Source organism: Abramis brama (genome assembly GCF_963993115.1).
Source record: "Abramis brama genome assembly, chromosome: 13".
Lineage (NCBI taxonomy): Eukaryota > Metazoa > Chordata > Actinopteri > Cypriniformes > Leuciscidae > Abramis > Abramis brama.
Window position 1 is genome coordinate 15109072 of NC_139975.1, and position 19350 is coordinate 15128421.

A 19350-nucleotide genomic window follows, 5' to 3' on the forward strand; every position below is an offset into this window, starting at 1 on the left:
TGCTTATACAGTGTTAAGCGACAAATGACCTGAAACATTAAACACCTTCATGGTGTCAGTGACACATTGTAAACAATGTGACAAGACTAAATCCAGAATGGGTCATATACAACAGCAAAGCGTGTAGACAAACTCCCCTCTCTTGCCTTGTGGGTTATTGAACGTAGCCCAGTGTCTGAGTATGGAAATTGTTTTTACACGCACACGTCTGCTGTACTGTTGGTATGTAGGACTGTTACACAATAATTGATGACTAATTGAGAAACTGCCATTTTGCTCGTGTAATTAGACACATGCTATGTGTAAAACACGGCGGAGGCCACCTTAAAAAGAAAAGTAACATTATGAAGGGGCTGGGGACAAGGCATCAGATGCTCATAGGTAATCACAGCAATGTAGACACTCAGACAAACAGCACAATTGCGAGCTATACTGCTTTTATGAACTACACAGTTCAGTAAACAGTAAGTTAATATCAAGTACTTGCACTTTAAAGACAATATTGTCAGTCACTTATTGTCTTTTTTTTTTTTATACTAAAAGAGTTCCAAATGAAGCCAAAGAGTTGAGCGTCTCTGAGCAACACGGTATAGCGGTGTTTCCTTCGAGTGATTCAATGACTCACACATCTGTGTTTTTGAACGAAATAAGTGAACAATCCAAGGATTTACTATACAACTAAATATATATATATATATATATATATATATATATATATGAGCTCAAGCATTTTAAGCAGCAGAGGAAATAATTGTAGAGATTTCTCATAATAAACAAAGATGGTGTGGACTTCTCTTTATATAGCTTATAGCTCTCTTTATATTTAAAAGTGATCCCAACAATATCATTCCTCAAATTGGTCTAAATGATTAATTAACGAATTGATCAATTATGAATAATTTTTAAGCAAATAAAATATGTATCTAATACAGTTCTATTATTATACATAAGATATAAACAATACGAGATAAGAAATCAAAAATAGTCATGACAGAACGTCTTGGTGAAATATTTATTCTTTTATATAAACATATAAAACAAATCTTGGAAGATCATTTAAATACAGAATATCTGTACACAAAGTTTGTACACAAGTTTCTGCAGTGCTCAGTATGTATGCAGATTCAATCCATGGAATTTCTTGGCTCTTGAAACATGGCAGAGTGAGTCACCCAGAAAAGCACAAAGTAGAGCAGCGAGATGGGGTTTTGTGCATCAATAGCTCCTGGACTTGCAACTCTCTCTTAATTAGACTAGTTTCCCAAACTACTCTTTACGAACACGAGTTGGTGAAATCTATCCTGCACCAAGCAGACAGTTAATACACATTGTGCATTTTATTTTATTTCCATTTGTCGATTTTAAATGTTTAAACAACTATGTAAAGAACTAGGCAAGAAAGAGAAAAGAAACAATCCAGAAACCCATAATGCTGACTATTATCCTCTGGTGTAGGTTACAATGCAGGTTAATGGCACAGGGCCATTTTTGAAGATGCTTCACCATATGAAGAGAGTGAGTTTGTGAGAAGGAAATGTGGGTCAAGTCATCTGAAGATGAATAAGGGATATGCCTGGCAACTTTATCCACTGTGCTTCTGATTTAAAACTATTCTACTGGAGTTCCATAAAAATAGTCTGAATGAAGGGAAAAAACAAAAATAAAACTTAAAATACTCTCAACTTGTCTTTGTTACACAATTTGTTTTTAGCTCTATGAAGACCACAGAAAAGTAAAACGTGGTACATTTATTCACCGATTCTGCCACGTTCCTCTCATGGGCCAAGAAACATTTAATCTCTTCACCAGGTTCTGGATTAAACTGACACCAACACTGTTAATAGTGAACACCACACACACCAACCTCTAGGGGAAAGGTAAAAGGAAAACAAAAATAATATGAAATTCTAAAAAAATAAATAAAATAAAAAGTCTCTGAAAAGGTATGAGGAGCAAAAAAACTAAAACAAATCTAGAACGATGTTATTGCCTGTAACAGTGCAGATACACACCGGGATATTATGCCAAGTGGCCAAAACACCCTGTCTGGGTTTAAAAATAAAAAAAAAATCTTTCTGTCTTCACCAAACAAGTGATTTTATATGCCAACTTTTGTGACTCTGCATATCTTTTCCCATGCGCACAACCGTAGCAACAAAGCAACTGCTGACACCATCACCCCACTTTACTGCAAGTGTGCTGCCGCTCCATGGAAGGCTTGCAATTCATCCTTCATGTAATGAACACAAGCAAACCAGCCTGGTGACACCATTACTCTACAGTTCATTAGTCTAGAATGAACTCACAAAAAAGACAATGGCCGATTGAAAGCGATTACTCTTTGTTTCAAGTCAACTCAGAGATAAAGGCAACTGGAAATGCCTTGGTATTCACCACTGAGGCTTTCTGTTCTCACACAGAGGCTGGCAGAGGGCTGAAGAGCTCTCCACCCTCTCTCCAGCATCTCCAGGCCCTCCAGCTGAGCAGTGATCATTCTAGATGTAGTCGTCATCCACCGGTTCGCCCCGAACGTCGCAGTAGTGGATGAAGACGACCACCACACGCTGGAAAACGCCCCTACGTGTCTGCCGTCGCTCTGAGATCTCCTCGCCGATCGTCTCCATGCAGATGTCGGCCGAGAGCTGCCCCTTACGCCGTGGCGCATAGATAGTAGCTGACGGAAAGGAACATTTCAGAGTGGGAGAGGGAGTTAGTTAGATGTTTATACTGTGATTTTTCTTTTCTTTTTTTTTAAATGAGGGACTACTTTTAAAACTGAGGGACATATTAGAAGGAAAAGTGGGAAAATTGGAATAAATACACATCACTGTTTAAAATTTGGTGTCAGTATTTAAAAAAAAAAAAAAAAAAAACCTTTATTCAGCAAAGATGCATTAAATTGATCAAAAGTGACGGTAGAGACATTTAATGACAAAATATTTTAAACAAATGTTGTTATTTTGAACTATCTATTCATCGAAGAATTCTGAGAAAAAGTATTATAAGATTTAATATAAAAAATATACATTCAGCAGTGTTTTCAACATTGATAATCAGAAATGTTTCTTGAGCAGCAAATTAGCATATTAGAATGATTCTTAAGGATCATGTGACACTAATGCTGAAAATTCCGCTTTGCCATCACATGTATAAATTACATTTCAAAATATATTAAAACAGATAATATATATATTTTAGTTTTTGATACAATAAATGCAGCCTTGGTGAGCATAAGAAAGATTAATAAAATCTAAAAGTAAAAAAAAAAAAAAAAAAAAAAAAAAAAGGGAAAACGTATGGTTGAACAAAGATCACAGCTAAACAGCTGTGCCATAGCTAGGATTCATCAGCATTTGAATCATTGTTTTGTGATGAATAATAACACCTGAACTTCAGTATTTTATCATGGACAGTGTGTTACTTACTGCTTTCATCATCCTCAAAGTCGTATCGAGCAAAACTGTTGGGCTCTGCTGTGCGTAAAGAGCGAAGCCATGGGAAATCTGTGATCATTGAGTACGGCGCCCCATCTACTACTCCTAAAGCACAGGGAGTGTGGGAAAGATTGAACGCCATTACTTTTTTATTCCTTTATAAACATTTATATTTTAAACATTTAAACATTTATAACTAAAACATTTACGGACCGATTCAACATTATGGAAGCCAGCTAATTTTCTCATCTATTAAGATAATTATTAGCTTTATGTAACGGATGTAAGTGCAATTGTAAATATCTCACTCACACACACACACACACACCACTATAACTGTGTTTCCAGAGGAAGCGAGGGGAACTTGGAGCTAGTCTCAAAGGACTCTGATCTGTTTCCTCTCACCCTCTAATGTGTAGATGTCTCGGCCCCAGGGATAGCTGGGAAACTTCTTTACATCCTCTTCCGTCCGTGTGGCCTCCGGAAAGAATTCATACTTGATGAGTTCTCTTGTAAAGGACAAAAACACAGATTGGTGAGCTTTTGGGTATACCATGATAAGAAAATATTGCCATCTGGTGGACAAAGCAGGGGCCAGTTACATAAACTGCTAAGACCAGTCTTACAAGTTAGTGATCACGTTTTTTTCCTTTAAGACTGTTCACAACAGTCAGTTACATAAAAACGGAGATTGGTCTAATTTTATGCTAAAAAGTAAGACTGATTTCCCCTTGACTACCTGCTAGTTGGTCGTACTAGTACTTAAGTCACAGTCTTAACATAATGGCTATGTTTATGCAACTGGCCCCCGGGGAATCAAATTAACCATTTGGAAAGTCAGCATAATTTTTGCAGAATCAAATTGTAATGAAACAAGTCACAAAAAAATGACACATTATTGTTACTTTTTAAATACAGAGTTATAAAGATGATACACACAAAACAAATATTTTATTCTTTGGTCTATATCAATCTGCTAAAACTAAAATATTCTTACTTCTGATGCAAAACAGTGATAAAAAGCAGTTTTATGAAGTCTTAGTTTGACCAGTACTCTATGGATAATGTAGTCCACTCACTGGCTAATGTTGGCAATGGTGTCCATCCAGCTACGTACGCGCACCTTGTTCCTAACATTGGGTGGGTTGCTGAACTCATGGATAATAGCAATATGGTATGGGTACGGACCGCTGAAGAGCTTTTTCTCCAGAGCCAGAGAATCAATCTGGAGATGAATGTTGAAAAGTACATAAGTGTAACATATTGTGCTTTAAAGGGATAGTTCACCTAAAAATAACAACTACCCCATGATTTACTCACCCTCAAGCCATCCTAGGTGTATATGACTTACTTTTTTCAGACGAATACAATTGGAGATATATTAAAAAATGTCCTGGCTCTTCCAAGATTTATAATGGCAATGAATGGAGGATGAAATTTTGAAGCCCAAAAAAGTGCATCCATCCATCCATCATAAATGTACTCCACATGGTTCCAGGTGGTTAATAAAGGCCTTCTGAAGTGAAGCCCACCGTTTGTATAAGGAAAATATCCATATTTAAAACGTTATAAACTAAAATTGCCAATTATAAAGCTTGGAAGAGCCAGGACATTTTTTAATATATCTCTGATTGTATTCATCTGAAAGAAGAAAGTCATATACAACTAGAATGGCTTGAGGGTGAGGGTAATCCTCAAATACCCTTTAAAGGGCTTAAAAAAAATGGTCACTTTTAATCAATTTAATGCATCCTTGCTTTCTTTACTGTCATGGCAACCTAAGAATAACACTGACCTGCTGCATAGGCCTCATGTAGATGATGCGGTTTCTCTCTGCGGGCATCCGTAAGATCTGGTCAAGCACCTGCTCCATATCCAACTTCTTACATTGTGCGTAGTCAAAGCGGTTCACTATGGGGGCACTTTCCACCATCAAGTGTTTTAGCACCCTACAGCGTGTCGCTTGGGAAGAAAGAATCAAATTACGCATGAGGATCTGATACAGTTTGACATGCATGTCGATGTCAACGTGTTTTTTTATAAACTCACCATGGACAAACATCATTTTGGGGCACTCCTTAAGGACCAGGTCTGTGATGCCACAGTTTGTAAGTGTGATTCCCACCAGGTTTTTGGATTTAAGGCTGAGCACCTGTATGATGTGAAAAATAAATGTGTTTTGCACATACAGAGTGGCCCCAAATATATATGAACAGACTCTTGGACACTTGTGTTCTGCATTAAGGAAACGTATAGTTGAGTGAACCAGACTATGAACCCACCTGCACATGGTCGTCTTCAGTTACAGGGTCACTGGTGCTGGTGGACTTGTCTGCCATACGTTTTCTCTTTACTGCAGCCCGAGGCTTTGCTTTGGGCAGTTCTGGACAGATGAACAAGTGATGGGGTATAGTAGAAATTAACTGCAAGTCTTACTGATGGACTAACTATTTTGCATATCATGGGCAACATAGCAATATAGATTAGCCTTGTGTTGTTTTAAACTTGCAGGACTTCCATGGATCAACCAATTCACTGAACTGATTCGAACCAAAAGAATGACTCATTCATGAACTGAACATTGAGGGGTGTCAAGATTCTCGGTTCACATGAACACCACTTTTATGGTGGGCTTTCAAAACTTGATCAAAAGTTGAGTAAGGGATTCACTTTTTAAATAAATTTTTTACAGAAATATTCATCTAAAACGAGAAATTCTATGCATTTTTACATTACCATTCATATACTACCGTTGGGGTCAGTAAGATTATTTTAAGAAAGAAATACTTTCATTCATCAAGGACGTAGTCTAACAGCGCAGCGCTTCTGGGTTGTACGTCAGAACGTAGGCTCACTATTGGCCGACGCTGGTCATGTGTGTGATGCGTGAGCCTACGTGGTGACGGACAACACACAGAAGCGCTGCGCTGTTACACTACATGAATTCACTCAGACCCACACAGAAGAAAATTAATAGTTGAATAAAGTCGTTATTTTTGTTTGTTTTTTTGTGCACAAAAAGTATTCTCGACGCTTGATAAACTTGGGTGAGCCACTGTAGTCACTTGGACTATTTTAACGATGCCTTTACTAACTTTTCTGGGCCAGCAAGTTTCGATCCCATAGAAGCCTATGGAGGAGTGAGACAGCTCTCAGATTTAATCAAAAATAACTTAATTTGTGTTGCAAAGATGAACGAAAGTCTTACGGGGTTGGAACGACATGAGGGTGAGTAATTACTGACAAAATTTTCATTTTTGGGTGAACTAACCCTTTAAAACTCTAGTTTCTTACATGTGCCCTTCTTCTCAGCACTGTAGGTTCACTAGGAGTCAAAACAGTGGTGCCACTTTATCTGAATGTCATGAACACATGGAGATATACTGCAGTATAGTTGCCAATATGGACTGGCAGTGGAGAAATCCAGACCCCCAGCATTCCTCCATCTGCTTTTATGCTATGCACAAATGGCACACCCGAGGGACAGCCTTTGCCCAACTGTGCTTTTTTCCATTGCTCAATAGATTCTCTGATGTCCCACTGTGAGGAACCTCTGCTCTGGTCTTACCTGACTCACAAACCAAGGGCACAGAGGAAAGTCTGCTGCGGGCACGAGTGACAGGTCTCCTGGGGAACTCGTCTGTAGGGCTTCTGTGTGACGAGCCTTGCTGGTGGCTTGCAGTCCTCTCACTATGCCCTTCAGATGAGCTGTGCGTCCTGGGTGGAGCGTTGGAGTGACTGTTCTCCATTTCATCTTCCCCTGCTCTCTGCTCTGGGCTGACACGTTCTGGTCTGTGGTTCTCGTCCCCCGCCGGCAGGCCGTGGCCACTATGAGTCCTGTTTTCAGAGCCGGGACGAGACCTGCTGCACGTGCAGCGAGTCCTTACCATGTCATCGTCCCCTCTACCCGCCTCACCCTGGTCCTGATTGGCCGAGTCTTCCCTCCAGCGGATGGAGCAAACACAGCTGCCGGCAGTGTAGCCTGAAGCAGGCCCAGATCCACTGTTTCTGTCTCTGGCCCCACGCTCAGCCGTCTCAGTGGCCGCCTTCATGTCAGCCTTGATCTGCTCGCTGGTTACCTGGCAGCCTTTCTCACAGCTGAACTCTTGAGGGTGCGGTCCACGTCTACGCAGCGGAGTTTTCCCTTTACCTGCCAAAATACAGCAGAACAATCATATCAGCATAATTAGCCATCAAGATGAGATTTGTTCAGCGCAGACTTTTTCTTGTTTCTTAGGGTGTTTTTACACTAGAGCTTTTGCTAGTTCATTTGTTTACACCTGGTATTAAAATGCGTTTTGGTCGATGGAAAACAAGTAGATGAGGGAGACACGTACCAGTTTACACCTGGTATTTTTATCCATCTCTTTTGTCCACTTTCAACCACTTCTGTCCGGATTTCATCGAGGGGAGGGTATAAATGTATGTTTTTTCAGATTTCTTTCGATCTAATGGACAAAATAAGATTGCGCAATTTACACACATTTACGCGCCCGGAGACGACGGAAAAACATACGGAGGGCATCAGCTTTAGTTACTCTGATAGCTGCAAGAAATCAGTAATGGTGAGAAAACATTGTGCTTGGTCGTTTTTCGTCTTCAAACCAAACATGGGTCTCCAGCCAACAAAGTTTAAATCCCGTGTGGCTAACGTGCTTCCCATAATGTTTACGCAGTACGTCAGTAGGCGTTTGTCTTTTGTGGCTGTTCGAACGCTTTCGAGCACATGAGCGTCTACACTACGAAAGCAATTCGGTCGAATGCAACCTGGTTTTCGACTACCTCTGCAAGTGGTCAAAAGTGGACAAACTCAAAACGTTTTAGACACCGTTTACACCTGTATTTAGCGTCCACTTGTGATCCGATCGACCAAAACACATCTTAATACCAGGTGTAAACAGGGCCTCAGGATCCTTCAGACTGTCTGTTCATTAAACAGGGCAATACAGGAGGACAGCACTTAGTCAAACTGGACTATGTTCCTCACAGCTGAGAACTAACTGCTGTTTATTGATAATTCTTCCATTTTTTAAATTTTATTTAGGTCATATCACATTTATTTGTATAGCGCTTTATACAGTACAGGTGGTTTCTGAGCAGCTTCACAAAAATAAACAGGAAAATTAAGCTCCTTTCACACAGAGATTCCGGAAAATACACGGATAATGTGTCCCGGGATTTGTCCCGGGATCGTTTGATTTTGGTTCATTCGCACTGCCAGTGATTTTCCGGAATCTGTGAGTGCGTTCACACGCATCCCGTAAAGACATGTGACGTCAGGATGTGACGTGTAACGTACGCGTCGAAAACATGTTGCGATCTCAGCTTCAGCGCGAATAGCAAGGAGCTCCCTGGTCTCTGCTTCATTCCAGTTTGCAGAAATTTTTTCGTTCTTTCTTTGTTGATGACGAACACAAACTTTCTTCTAAGAGCAACAGAGTCGCATGATAACTACGTCATTGCGATGGCACGTGCGTCATCACTACGACACACCCCTTACGGCATTGGTCCTGGCTTTTGTTCACACAGGGCGCGTTCTGGGACTGATCCCGGCAATGTTACTAGGTCCCCATCCCGGCATCGATCCCGGCATCAATCCCAGGACGTGTTTGCGTTCACACAGAAGGCACTCTAGCAATTTTACGGCAATTTCCCAGGATCAACATGCTGTGTGAAAGGGGCTTAACATTATTGTAAATGATGCAATTATGAAATTACTTCAAAGGCAACTCTACACAATAAAAGTGTCATTAACCTGCTCAACTCAGTTCAAGTTTTTGTTCAAAAATATTTAAACACTTTTTTACTCCACATGTTGGAATAATGTGTTTAAAATGATTTTGTACTATGAACCGCTGCAGTGGCTAAGAGTATTTTAAATGTTAACTACCATGTGGAGTCACAGCCGTGCTGCTCTTCCCCTGGGCTTCTGTCTCAGGGTACTGGCCTTGAGAGCGGGCGGCAGCTGGCGTCCTGATTGGACTGTACTCGTCCTCACTGTCTGAGTCAGACACCACCACCGACTGCTTCTTCACTGCGGTTTGAACTCCGCTAGGGCCTAAATTAAATCATAAAAGAGAAAGCAAAAAAATATATGTATATTATTGGTTAATTATTAAATGTAACCTATCTGTTAAAATTATTTACAGTGTTTCTTCAGACCTGCTTGTTCCTCATCCTGTTCAAGCGAAGGATTAGTAGTCTGGCTGGAACCCTGGGTCTCTTCCTCTTGATTGACGGCCACAAGAACCGGCTCAGGCTCCATGTTGTCTGCCACCATGCCCTCCACATTGGGAATCTCTGATTAAAGTCAGAAAAGTCAATTCAAACCTTTCAACAAGCAAAAAACCCTAGAGGTTCAAAAGTTTGCAGTCAGTAAGATTTTTATAATATTTTTGAAAGAAATCTCTTATACTCAATAAGGCTACATTCATTTGATCAAGAATACAGTAAAAATAGTGACATTGTGAAAAATTACAACAAATATTTATATTTGAACATTTTAAAATGTAATTTATTTCTGTGATGGCAAAGCAAAATTTTCAGCATCATTACTCCAGTCTTCAGTCACATGATCCTTCAGAAATCATTCTGATATGCTGATTTGGTGCCGTAACATTTCTTATTATTACTATGCATGTTGAAAACAGTTGGCTGCTTAATATTTTTGTGGAAACCATTAAACATTTTTGTCAGGATTCTTTGATGAATAGAAAGTTAAAAAGAACCACATTTATTTTTAAATAGAGTTCTTTGCAACATTATAAATGTCTTTACTGTCAATTATAATAAACTTAATGCATCCCTGCTGAATGAAAGTGTTCATTTCTGTATAAAAAACAAATACTTTCAGACCCCAACATTTTTTTGAATGGTATACGTACCCTCTGGGACATGGTGGTTTTGCTGAGGCACATCTTCAACCTGGTTGTTGTTGTTATTTGGTGGAATGTTTGCATCATTATTGTTCTGGTGATTGTTGTTGTTATTGTTGTCATTATCATTGTTGGAATTCTGATTGCTGACCAGGGCAGATGACACCCCGATACCCGTGCCCGCACTGAGCCCCACACGGGCACAGCCCTGCAGTAAACAAATGAAATGAATATGACTCACAACATTTCAACTCCTATAGCATAATCGATATTATATTATAGCTATATTCATTCACACTGTAATTTCTGTTTACCGTTCAAAAGTACACATATTGTGATCAGCTGAGGTTCATCTCGGTGGAAAGACCTTGAACTGTCTGTTTACCACAAATAGTAATGATATCCAAATGATAGTATATCAAAGGTATCACCATCAACTCTCATGGGCTCCCATGCTCACCTTGGGAGGTTCACGAAACATCTGATCCAGAGAGATGAATTCCAGGCTGGGAAGCATTTCAATGAACTGACTGAACGACTCCAGCTTGATAGCATGACAGCGCACCAGAGTGAGGTCCACCAACCGACTCCAGCGCGAATGGTCTTTAACAAAGAGCGGCTTATCAGTCAGATTAAAAAACGAATACTGAAATATGCTTAAAATCAACTGTAAAGTTGAGGACTTTCTAGATATTGTTGATAGAAATGGCACATTTTAAATAAAATAGTTTGAGTTCCATCATTAGCTCAGGAAATACATAAATAAATTATGGTGAATCCATTACCTGTGATCCAGTTGTGTGGGTTGTGAAGATGTGGACAGTTATAAATGACCAAATACTTGATGGAGGTGAACACTTCATTAACAGCCTTCATTCCAATGTCTGTGATGATTCCTGGATTTTCGATCACATCAGCAAGACCGTATTTGACTAACTCAGCATGGCTCATGTTACCTGTGTGAAACATGTTTTATTGCAGGTAACTGAAGGGTTAGTTCCCACAAAAATGAAAATTCTGGTATCATTTACTTTGTCGTTCCAAATCCATAAGACTTTCAATCATTTTCGAAACACAAATGAAGATATTTTTAATGAAACCTGACATATTTCTCTCCTTCTGTTGAAAGACTATAAACTTTTTGAAACATCAATGTTTTAGTGAAATGAAGACATCATAAAATTAATCCATATGAATCAAGCAGTTTAATCCAATTCTTCTGAAGAGACATGATCACTTTATATGATAAACAGATTTCATTTAGGCATACATCATTTCATTTGAGGCATTGACAAACATAAATACACAGAACATCAACTTTGGTCAACAGATACTTAAACATGCTTGCTTGACAATTTTATGATGTCTTTATGAACTTTTTGATGCTTGAAGGTTTTGGTCAAATGGACTTTCAATGGAGGAACATACAGAACATCTCTCGGTTTCCTTTAAAAACATTTATTTGTGTTTTGAAGGTGAATGAAAGTGTTGCGAGTTTGGAGCGCCATCAGGGTGTGATGACAGAATGCTCATTTTGGGCTGAAATACCCCTTTAAAGATGGCAACAGATAACTTCAAAGTAATATAATCATATATTATACTTATAAACAGGGCCGTAGGAAGGGTTAACTAAGGTTAGCTTAGTTAGGGGGGTTAGTTCTACATATGTGCATTTCAAGACGTTTAAAGGCAAAAAAGTTGGATAACAATAGCTTTAAAACCATGCCAGTGGGCAGTATATTATTAGTCAATACCTGATCTCTCCTAATCTCCATCACTCTTTTTTTTTCTCTCAAGTCTCCTTATCTTGCCCTGTCTCTTCCCCTCCTAAAGCTGAGCTTTGACTAATAGTCTTTTCATTTTAGTCTGTGTCACTGAAGAGAGTAAACATAGGGTTAACTGATATCTATGTTTTAGGAATCATTTTCTTAGAAAATGTATTTTACTGAAGGCTACCAGGAAAGCTAGGCAACTAAGATTATTAAATTCATTCACAATATGTACACATTCATTATTACCCTTATGCCTAAATATGATGAAAACGGCTTTGTTAATGTTTCTTGTCCCCTCACATTGACAGTTGCACTTTTTTTTTAGGCTTATTTTCAATTAAAAAAAATGGCGAAATTAAACAAAAGTTTATTAGTTTGCCTCAGTGACCTCTTAGCTGGCTACGGCCATGCTTATAAAGACATAAGCTAAAAGTCATACTTTGACAATTTTACATCCAAACTGTTTACAGTAACATCTGCATCCATGATGCTCCTGACAGCAAGATGTGATCATTCACATTATATAACAATGACTTACATTGCAACAGAAATTCATCAACATATCCGAGGTGCAAAGTCTCAAACTGGGGGAACTCCAGCTCTGCCATCTTCAGTGCAGAGAACACCCCATCTTTGGTTAAAGAAGGCTGGATTCGAACTTCATGCAACCTGTACAACCAAAGTCGATTCTGTCAATGTCTCTAATGCTATACAAAAGTCAGTGTAAGTTAATAATGTTCTTTAAACATTATAGATTTACCTGCGAGCAGCAGTGATGATGAGGTAGCCCAGATCCACTTCAAGTGCATTTTTACAGGCACCAAAAACAATTGTGTGCAAATTACGAAACCCTCCTAGAAGAGATGTACGTTAGACAAAATGGCACAGCCCTGGAACGTTCTTTTAGTAGTGGACACTGCATACTCATTTCTTGCTCAAAATATGTGGACAATGAGAAATATTTAGCAATACAGCAATATATTATTCAGTAATTTTAATATGCCTCCAATTTATAAGGAGCTGGCAAAATTTTGTGGTTACCTGACCTCCAGCTATCCTCCACCACATGCTGAATCAGTCCCCCTAAGAAGGGCACCCTCACCAGCTCCAGCTGCTCCAAGTTGCGGGCGGAGGCCAGACCAGTGACAAGAGGCACATACTTAAGAGAATTGGTGGGACCGGCACAGTTCCTCATGACGAACGTACGCAAGTTCACACAGAGAAAGTCTTTGAAGGGCTGAGGCTTAGTGAGGCGCACCCACTTCAGGTACAGATGTCTGAGCATGGACAGACAGGGGATCTCTGGCACATTCACACCTATAGGAAAGTTCAGACAGAAAGGTTTGAGACAAAATTTGACCAAGCTGATACATGATGGGACAAAGGTTTGCACAATGGGGGCAATCTGAAACTCACCAACAAGATGGAGGGTCTGGATTTTAGCAGCAGCTGGAATGGTAAGTTTGTTCTCTGAAGGAATAGGAAAGGCCCCGTTACGGTTCCTAAACTTCCCTAAAATGTGAACTTGAGGCATGTAGTTCCATACGGCCTCCACCAGCTCCAAATGGGATGTCTCAACTCCCTATAAGCGCAGATATTGTTATCATTTTCTACTGTAGTAGAAAACAGACACTTCCATTTCCATAAACTGAAATGACAATTATCTCTAACATGAACTCACTATAAGGTTGGGACAGGCCTGTAGAGCCTCCAAAACACCAGGAATACTGAAGGCCTCATAACCTCTGACCCTTCTTCTCTCTAGGTAACGTGGATGAAGACCGTACAGCTGCTCCAAGTCAGGCATCTTCTTCATCAGCATGAGGAAACTGGAGTCTGTGAAACCTAAGTTACGGACACATGACGGTTCAAACAATAGAATGACAATGAAACGACAATAAGTATTACATTTCATGGCTTTAGGACTAGTAAACTTCTTTAGGACTTCTTGGATTCACAGACCTGCGTCTGAAATCGTGTACTAATCTACATTTGAATTTGAATTTACTTCACTACCGTTAAAAAAAATACGCTCCATATAGTATGAATATAGGAAGTATGAATGACATTTGGATGTACTACATCCACGATGTTGTTTTACTGTCACATGACCAACCACCGTCAGCTGAGTCTCTTCACTGTCATTCATAAATCTTCATGGGACAGTAAAGTGTCCATCGAATGCACACTTCAGAATCTCGACGGAAGTAGTAGGTCATCCTGGGACTTTTCGCCTACTTTTTCAAATACTTTGTATTCGGACATACTAATATTTTGCCGTACTGTTTTTCGCATACTATATAGCATGGAAGTATTTGATTTCAGACGCAGAGTTGGACTTACATTCAAAACAAGGAAGCTTTAAATAATACATATAATTAAATTCATGTTATACTGGTAATACACACAACAATTCAAAAGTTTGGGTTTTTTAAATGAAATGAATACTTTTATTCAGCATTCAATTTATAAAAAAAATGTCAGTAAATATATTTAAAATGTTTATATTTCAAATGAATGCTGCTCTGTAGAAATTTATATTCACCAAAGAATTATGAAAAAATAAATAATAATCACGGTTTCCAGAAACATATTAAGCAGCACAACTGTTTTCAACATTGGCAATAATAAGAAATATTGCATGAGCACCAAATCAGCAAATTAGAAATGATTTCTGAAGGATCATGTGACAATGACGACTGCAGTAGTATTCAGCTTTGCAATCACTGGAATAAATTACATTATTTAAATTATTTTAAATTGTAATAATAGTTCCACAATATCACTGTTTTACTATATTTTTGATCAACAATGCAGCCTTAGTGAGCATAAGAGTCTTCTTACGGAGCACAAACCTTTGAAGGATAATGTATTTTATTATTTTGGCATTACATCAGCCACTGACCATCTAGCTCTCTAGATATCAACATCAACCACTAAACTTAAGAAGGCTATGGTATAACATGTTAAACTGAGCTGAGAGTAGTACACTAAAAGCCTAACAAAAACTTTTAAACCATAAACATGCAGGGTAGAGGGATGTGAAATCTTTCAAATCAGACAGAAACCTGCTGAGTGGATCAGTGTTTGTAAAGGAGTATGATACTTAATTATGGACTACACGTTTATTCCAGGTTTAGTTATAACCAGATCTCACTAGTCAAAAATGACACAGAGCAGGAGCATCAAGAGTGCCATCTACCTGAGGGCATGTACTCCCACCACCGGCTGGCACAGAGGTCCACCACCTTCACCACCCGCAAGTACAGAGTCACCGCTTCCCGCAGTTTCCGTGAAAGACACTCCATACACATTATGTCCTGCATGGGTAAGTATCTGAGGGGAGATTATAATTAGCAGTTAGGAGAACAGATGGATGGATGGTAATAGCATTGCTGATACGGTAGAGCTAACTATTGTACTAACTAGTGGTGGGGTGTTGTACTGACCGGAATATGTGGCAAAGCACCTCATGCGAGAGCTCGTTGATGTAGTCTTTGGGTTCCTCATGCCCAAGAGAGCTAAAAGTTCCTCCCCCCAAACTATGAGTCCTGGCGACCTTCCGCCGTGGGCCCATCATGTCCAGGACAGTGAGATATCCACCAAGGGAAGGTAATAAGCTCACTCCCTCTGTCCTGATCCTCTTGTTTGAGGCATCAACACACAATCATCACTCAACTCCTGTGTAAAGAATAAATACAGCAGTAAACATCTGTGAGACAAAGAACGAGGGTGTCACTTTCACATTACATATAAATCCATATAAACTACCATAATCCAAAAACAATCCTTTTCATGGCTGTCAAAACAAAACAGAACAACAGCTCAAAGAGGTAAAAACAGAAGAAAAGCTCCATGACTCATCAAACAATGGACAATCTACAACAGACTGGCTGTAACACTCACAGCAGACTAGCAGGAGCTATGTTATGATCTTAACAGCGGTTGTTTAGAGGCATCATGGCCCAAATGGAGAAGAGTTGAGCCGTTCAGTGATCAGCAGCATGTGGAGAGATGATGATGCTGCTGTTTGAGGTTATGATCACCAGCTCTAGCTAGCAATCAGCTGTTAGCAACCTCACCACTGTTTATAAGGATGTAGACCTAACAGTGCTGCAACAAGACTTTTAAAGCGAATCGTTCAGCAGAAACTGGTCTGTTTATCTCTTCTTATTTTCAGCCAAGCTCATAAGTGAGATTTGTGGCCAGTTTGAGTACGAGCAGCCAGCAGCAGCTGTCTATCTGATTCCGCGTTCAGTAGCGATGTGAAGCCAGCGTTAGCCTTCCAAACACAAACAGGAAGTTCAGTTAATTTTTTTTTTTACAAAATAAAAGACGCGAATAATTGGTAAATGGATTTAATATATTACTATACTAACGAAAGGGAAACTGTTAATGTTTGTATCTCCTAGGCTGTTGTTGTACTGTACACACACACACACACACACACACACACACACACACACACACACACACACACACACACACACACACACAGCCTACAGTGCCGGTCAAAAGTTTGGAAACATTACTTTTTGTTACAAGTCTCTTATGCTCATCAAGACTGCATTTATTTGGTCAAATATACAGGAAAAAAAAAAAAACTGTAATATTATGAAATATTATTACAATTTAAAAATAATGATTTTATTTTTTAATACACTTTAAAATATGATTTATTTATGTGATGCAAAGCGGAATTTTCATCAAATTCTGCAGTCTTCAATGACTTCAGAAATCATTCTGATATGCTGATTTATTAACAATGTTGGAAACAGTCGTGCTGGTTAATAAATATATATATATATATATATATATATATATATATATTAACCTGTGATACTTTTTTCAGGATTCAATGATGTATAAAAAGTTAAAAAGAACAGCATTTACTATTCAAAAATATAAATCTTTTGTCACAATATACACTATACCGTTCAAAAGTTTGGGTACAAAAGTAGGGTGGAAATATGGCCTGAAATTCTTACAAAAATTCACCCATAAATCAAATGCTCATACAGAGCACTGTACAGACAGCTTGAAATATTTTCAAGTCAGTCAAGCAATCAAGGCAACAAGGTTAAGGACAGAGAATTTTTATGATAAACAGGTAATAAAATGTTTTACTTCACTTAAAGAATACACAGTTAACCTTAAAGAAAACATTTTATTTCATGTCACTCATGAACATTATTGCAACTAACAGAATTATCTGATTGTGAGTTTGATTATGAGATTGATTATTTATTGGGTCATGGTTAAACATCTATACAGCTTGACATTTATACAATGACACCTTCTTGATAGTGTACTGGCCACCCGCCTTCACACGTCACAACAATCTTGCGAAAGGATGTGCCACCTCTGTAATTACAATTTGGCCATCTTCCCCCACTTTCCACCTAGGCCACCTTTCTAGCAACTTAAAAGGAAGAAATACCAGTGTAAAAAAGAGAATTTGCTGATTAAAATGAGCTAACACTAACCGAAAGTCACATGTTGTTGGGCATCTGTAGTTTTCCAAGGCCTTTTTCAGGATCTGTGATTTTCGGAGGAGCAGAGTCCAGGCATTAGCTCTAAATATTTGCAATGCCAGGTAGTCTGTCTATGGCACAGCTTCAGAGTAAATAAGTGACTGTATAGCCTGACACTGGCATAAACATTTTAAGGATTTAAAGTTGAATTTAATGAAAAAGAACATGTATTTAAAAAATAAAATAGCAAAGATAATATCTTTTAGATCCAGTTTGCACATTTTCAGTTACCCCTTTACACCAGTGTACATGCATTCATGATGGCATGCAAAAGGGAAGACTTCACTTGAGATGACCAAAGTAGAGTTTATACATAAACACTTATGTATAAGTATGTGTACAGATACTAGGAATATGAAGAGAGAAATCTGCCAAATCGGGAAATCTTCCTACATTATGATTTGATTAAATGGCATGTTTCTGGCACTTCAATCTGTTCGAAAATGACGATCCCCTAAAATCTAGAATATGATGAAAACTGAGTGAAATCTTGTGTAAAACCATGGAGGCTGTACAGTTTTTCATAAATTGGCTCAGTGCTCAGTGCTTTGAACAACTTATTTCAGACATGAAGCTCATAGCTGGGCCTCTGATAAAACAGCCCGCTACAAATGTGGAGACACACAGAGAACTAAACACAGCCTGAGGAGAGGTCACCTCATAACATTATTAATAATATTGGCAATTGCTACTTCATGTAAGTAGGTATAATATATCATACAAGTATAAGCAACACCTTTAAAGATTAATGCTATCAAAGAATGAACAGGATTTTGCTAGCTTTTCATCTATCATCCTCAGGCACACTGGGAATTTAGTTCTTTGTTCTTCTTTTTCCATATTTTATTGTACTGGCACGAGAACAGAAAAATAAGTTAACCTGGGAGAAAATTACGTTTTGCCTTTTTTACAATTGATATTGTAAATTCAGTAGGCTTTAAACTTCTAAAAAAAATCTACATATCTCATGTACCATTTTTAAATGTATAATTGTCAAAGATAATACATCAATTTTATGGTTTATGTAACGAAAGTAACAAAAATGGAACTGACTGCAAATAATAATAATAATAATAATAATTATTATTATAATATAGTATAGTTATATTATATAGTATAGGTATAGTTGCAAGATAATATAACCTGGGAGTATCATCTGTCTATTACATTCGTTTTTTTTAAATAAAATAACTAAATAAATAAATAATTAAAATCAATCAATAAATGATCATACTACATACAGTATTATAACCTTGATAAGCTGGTTGCTGGTCAAAGTGGTCGCCTCCACAGGTTAGACGATTCAACTTTTTTACCTGAAGTTTTTTTTTAAAGGATTTAGAGAGTGAAATAAAGGTAAATGAGATTCTCCTGTCTGGGACCAAATCAAGTCTCACAGCAAATTTATTTACAGATTGAGAAACGTGATTGAAACACTGCTCAAATAATCATCCTGAGAAATAGGAACACATTTCTCTCACTTGTGAAGACTTCAATCCACAGCTCAAGTCAGAAATAATTAATTATGCCATTACTTCATCTGCCAATGGACATCATGCAAATGTAGCATCAATCTGCGTGCTCAGACAAGACCGTTTTCACCATCTCACAAGACATCCAGTCAGCCTGTTGAAATGTAACCTCTCGCTCGATTTGACCAACTGCTTAAAACCAATTATAAATGAAAGCCAGTGATGTCTGGGCCTGAATGCAGAGACGAGTCCCATTTGATGAG

General features: G+C 38.4%; 1 protein-coding gene across 2 annotated transcripts; it reads right to left on the reverse strand.

Annotated features, from left to right (window-relative positions):
* Positions 1 to 998: 998 nt before the first annotated feature.
* On the reverse strand, positions 999 to 16348 carry fbxo38 (F-box protein 38). 2 transcript variants are annotated; one of them, XM_084133328.1, is made up of 21 exons: positions 15988 to 16348; positions 15531 to 15762; positions 15284 to 15417; positions 13763 to 13926; positions 13498 to 13663; positions 13123 to 13398; positions 12842 to 12935; positions 12620 to 12750; positions 11095 to 11265; positions 10770 to 10912; positions 10319 to 10517; positions 9597 to 9734; positions 9325 to 9492; positions 7003 to 7584; positions 5717 to 5817; positions 5484 to 5586; positions 5230 to 5396; positions 4514 to 4659; positions 3840 to 3943; positions 3426 to 3539; positions 999 to 2674 (listed from the first exon to the last, which is right to left on the reverse strand). In XM_084133328.1, exons 2-21 carry the CDS (start codon positions 15659 to 15661, stop codon positions 2496 to 2498), a joined length of 3411 nt encoding a protein of 1136 aa, XP_083989454.1. In that variant the 5' UTR covers positions 15662 to 15762; positions 15988 to 16348; the 3' UTR covers positions 999 to 2495. The 2 variants fall into 2 exon arrangements, with proteins under 2 accessions (XP_083989454.1, XP_083989453.1); XM_084133327.1 differs by having other exon boundaries at positions 5230 to 5586.
* Positions 16349 to 19350: the final 3002 nt, after the last annotated feature.

Excerpts from the sequence above, each read along its gene's own strand:
- fbxo38 (XM_084133327.1), bottom strand. The coding sequence starts at position 15,661 with ATGATGGGCCCACGGCGGAAGGTCGCCAGGACTCATAGTTTGGGGGGA. Across the intron at positions 9,493-9,596 it reads ACAGGATGAGGAACAAGCAG|GCCCTAGCGGAGTTCAAACC; the intron begins GTCTGAAGAAAC and ends GATTTAATTTAG. Across the intron at positions 2,675-3,425 it reads CTTTGAGGATGATGAAAGCA|CTACTATCTATGCGCCACGG; the intron begins GTAAGTAACACA and ends CCTTTCCGTCAG.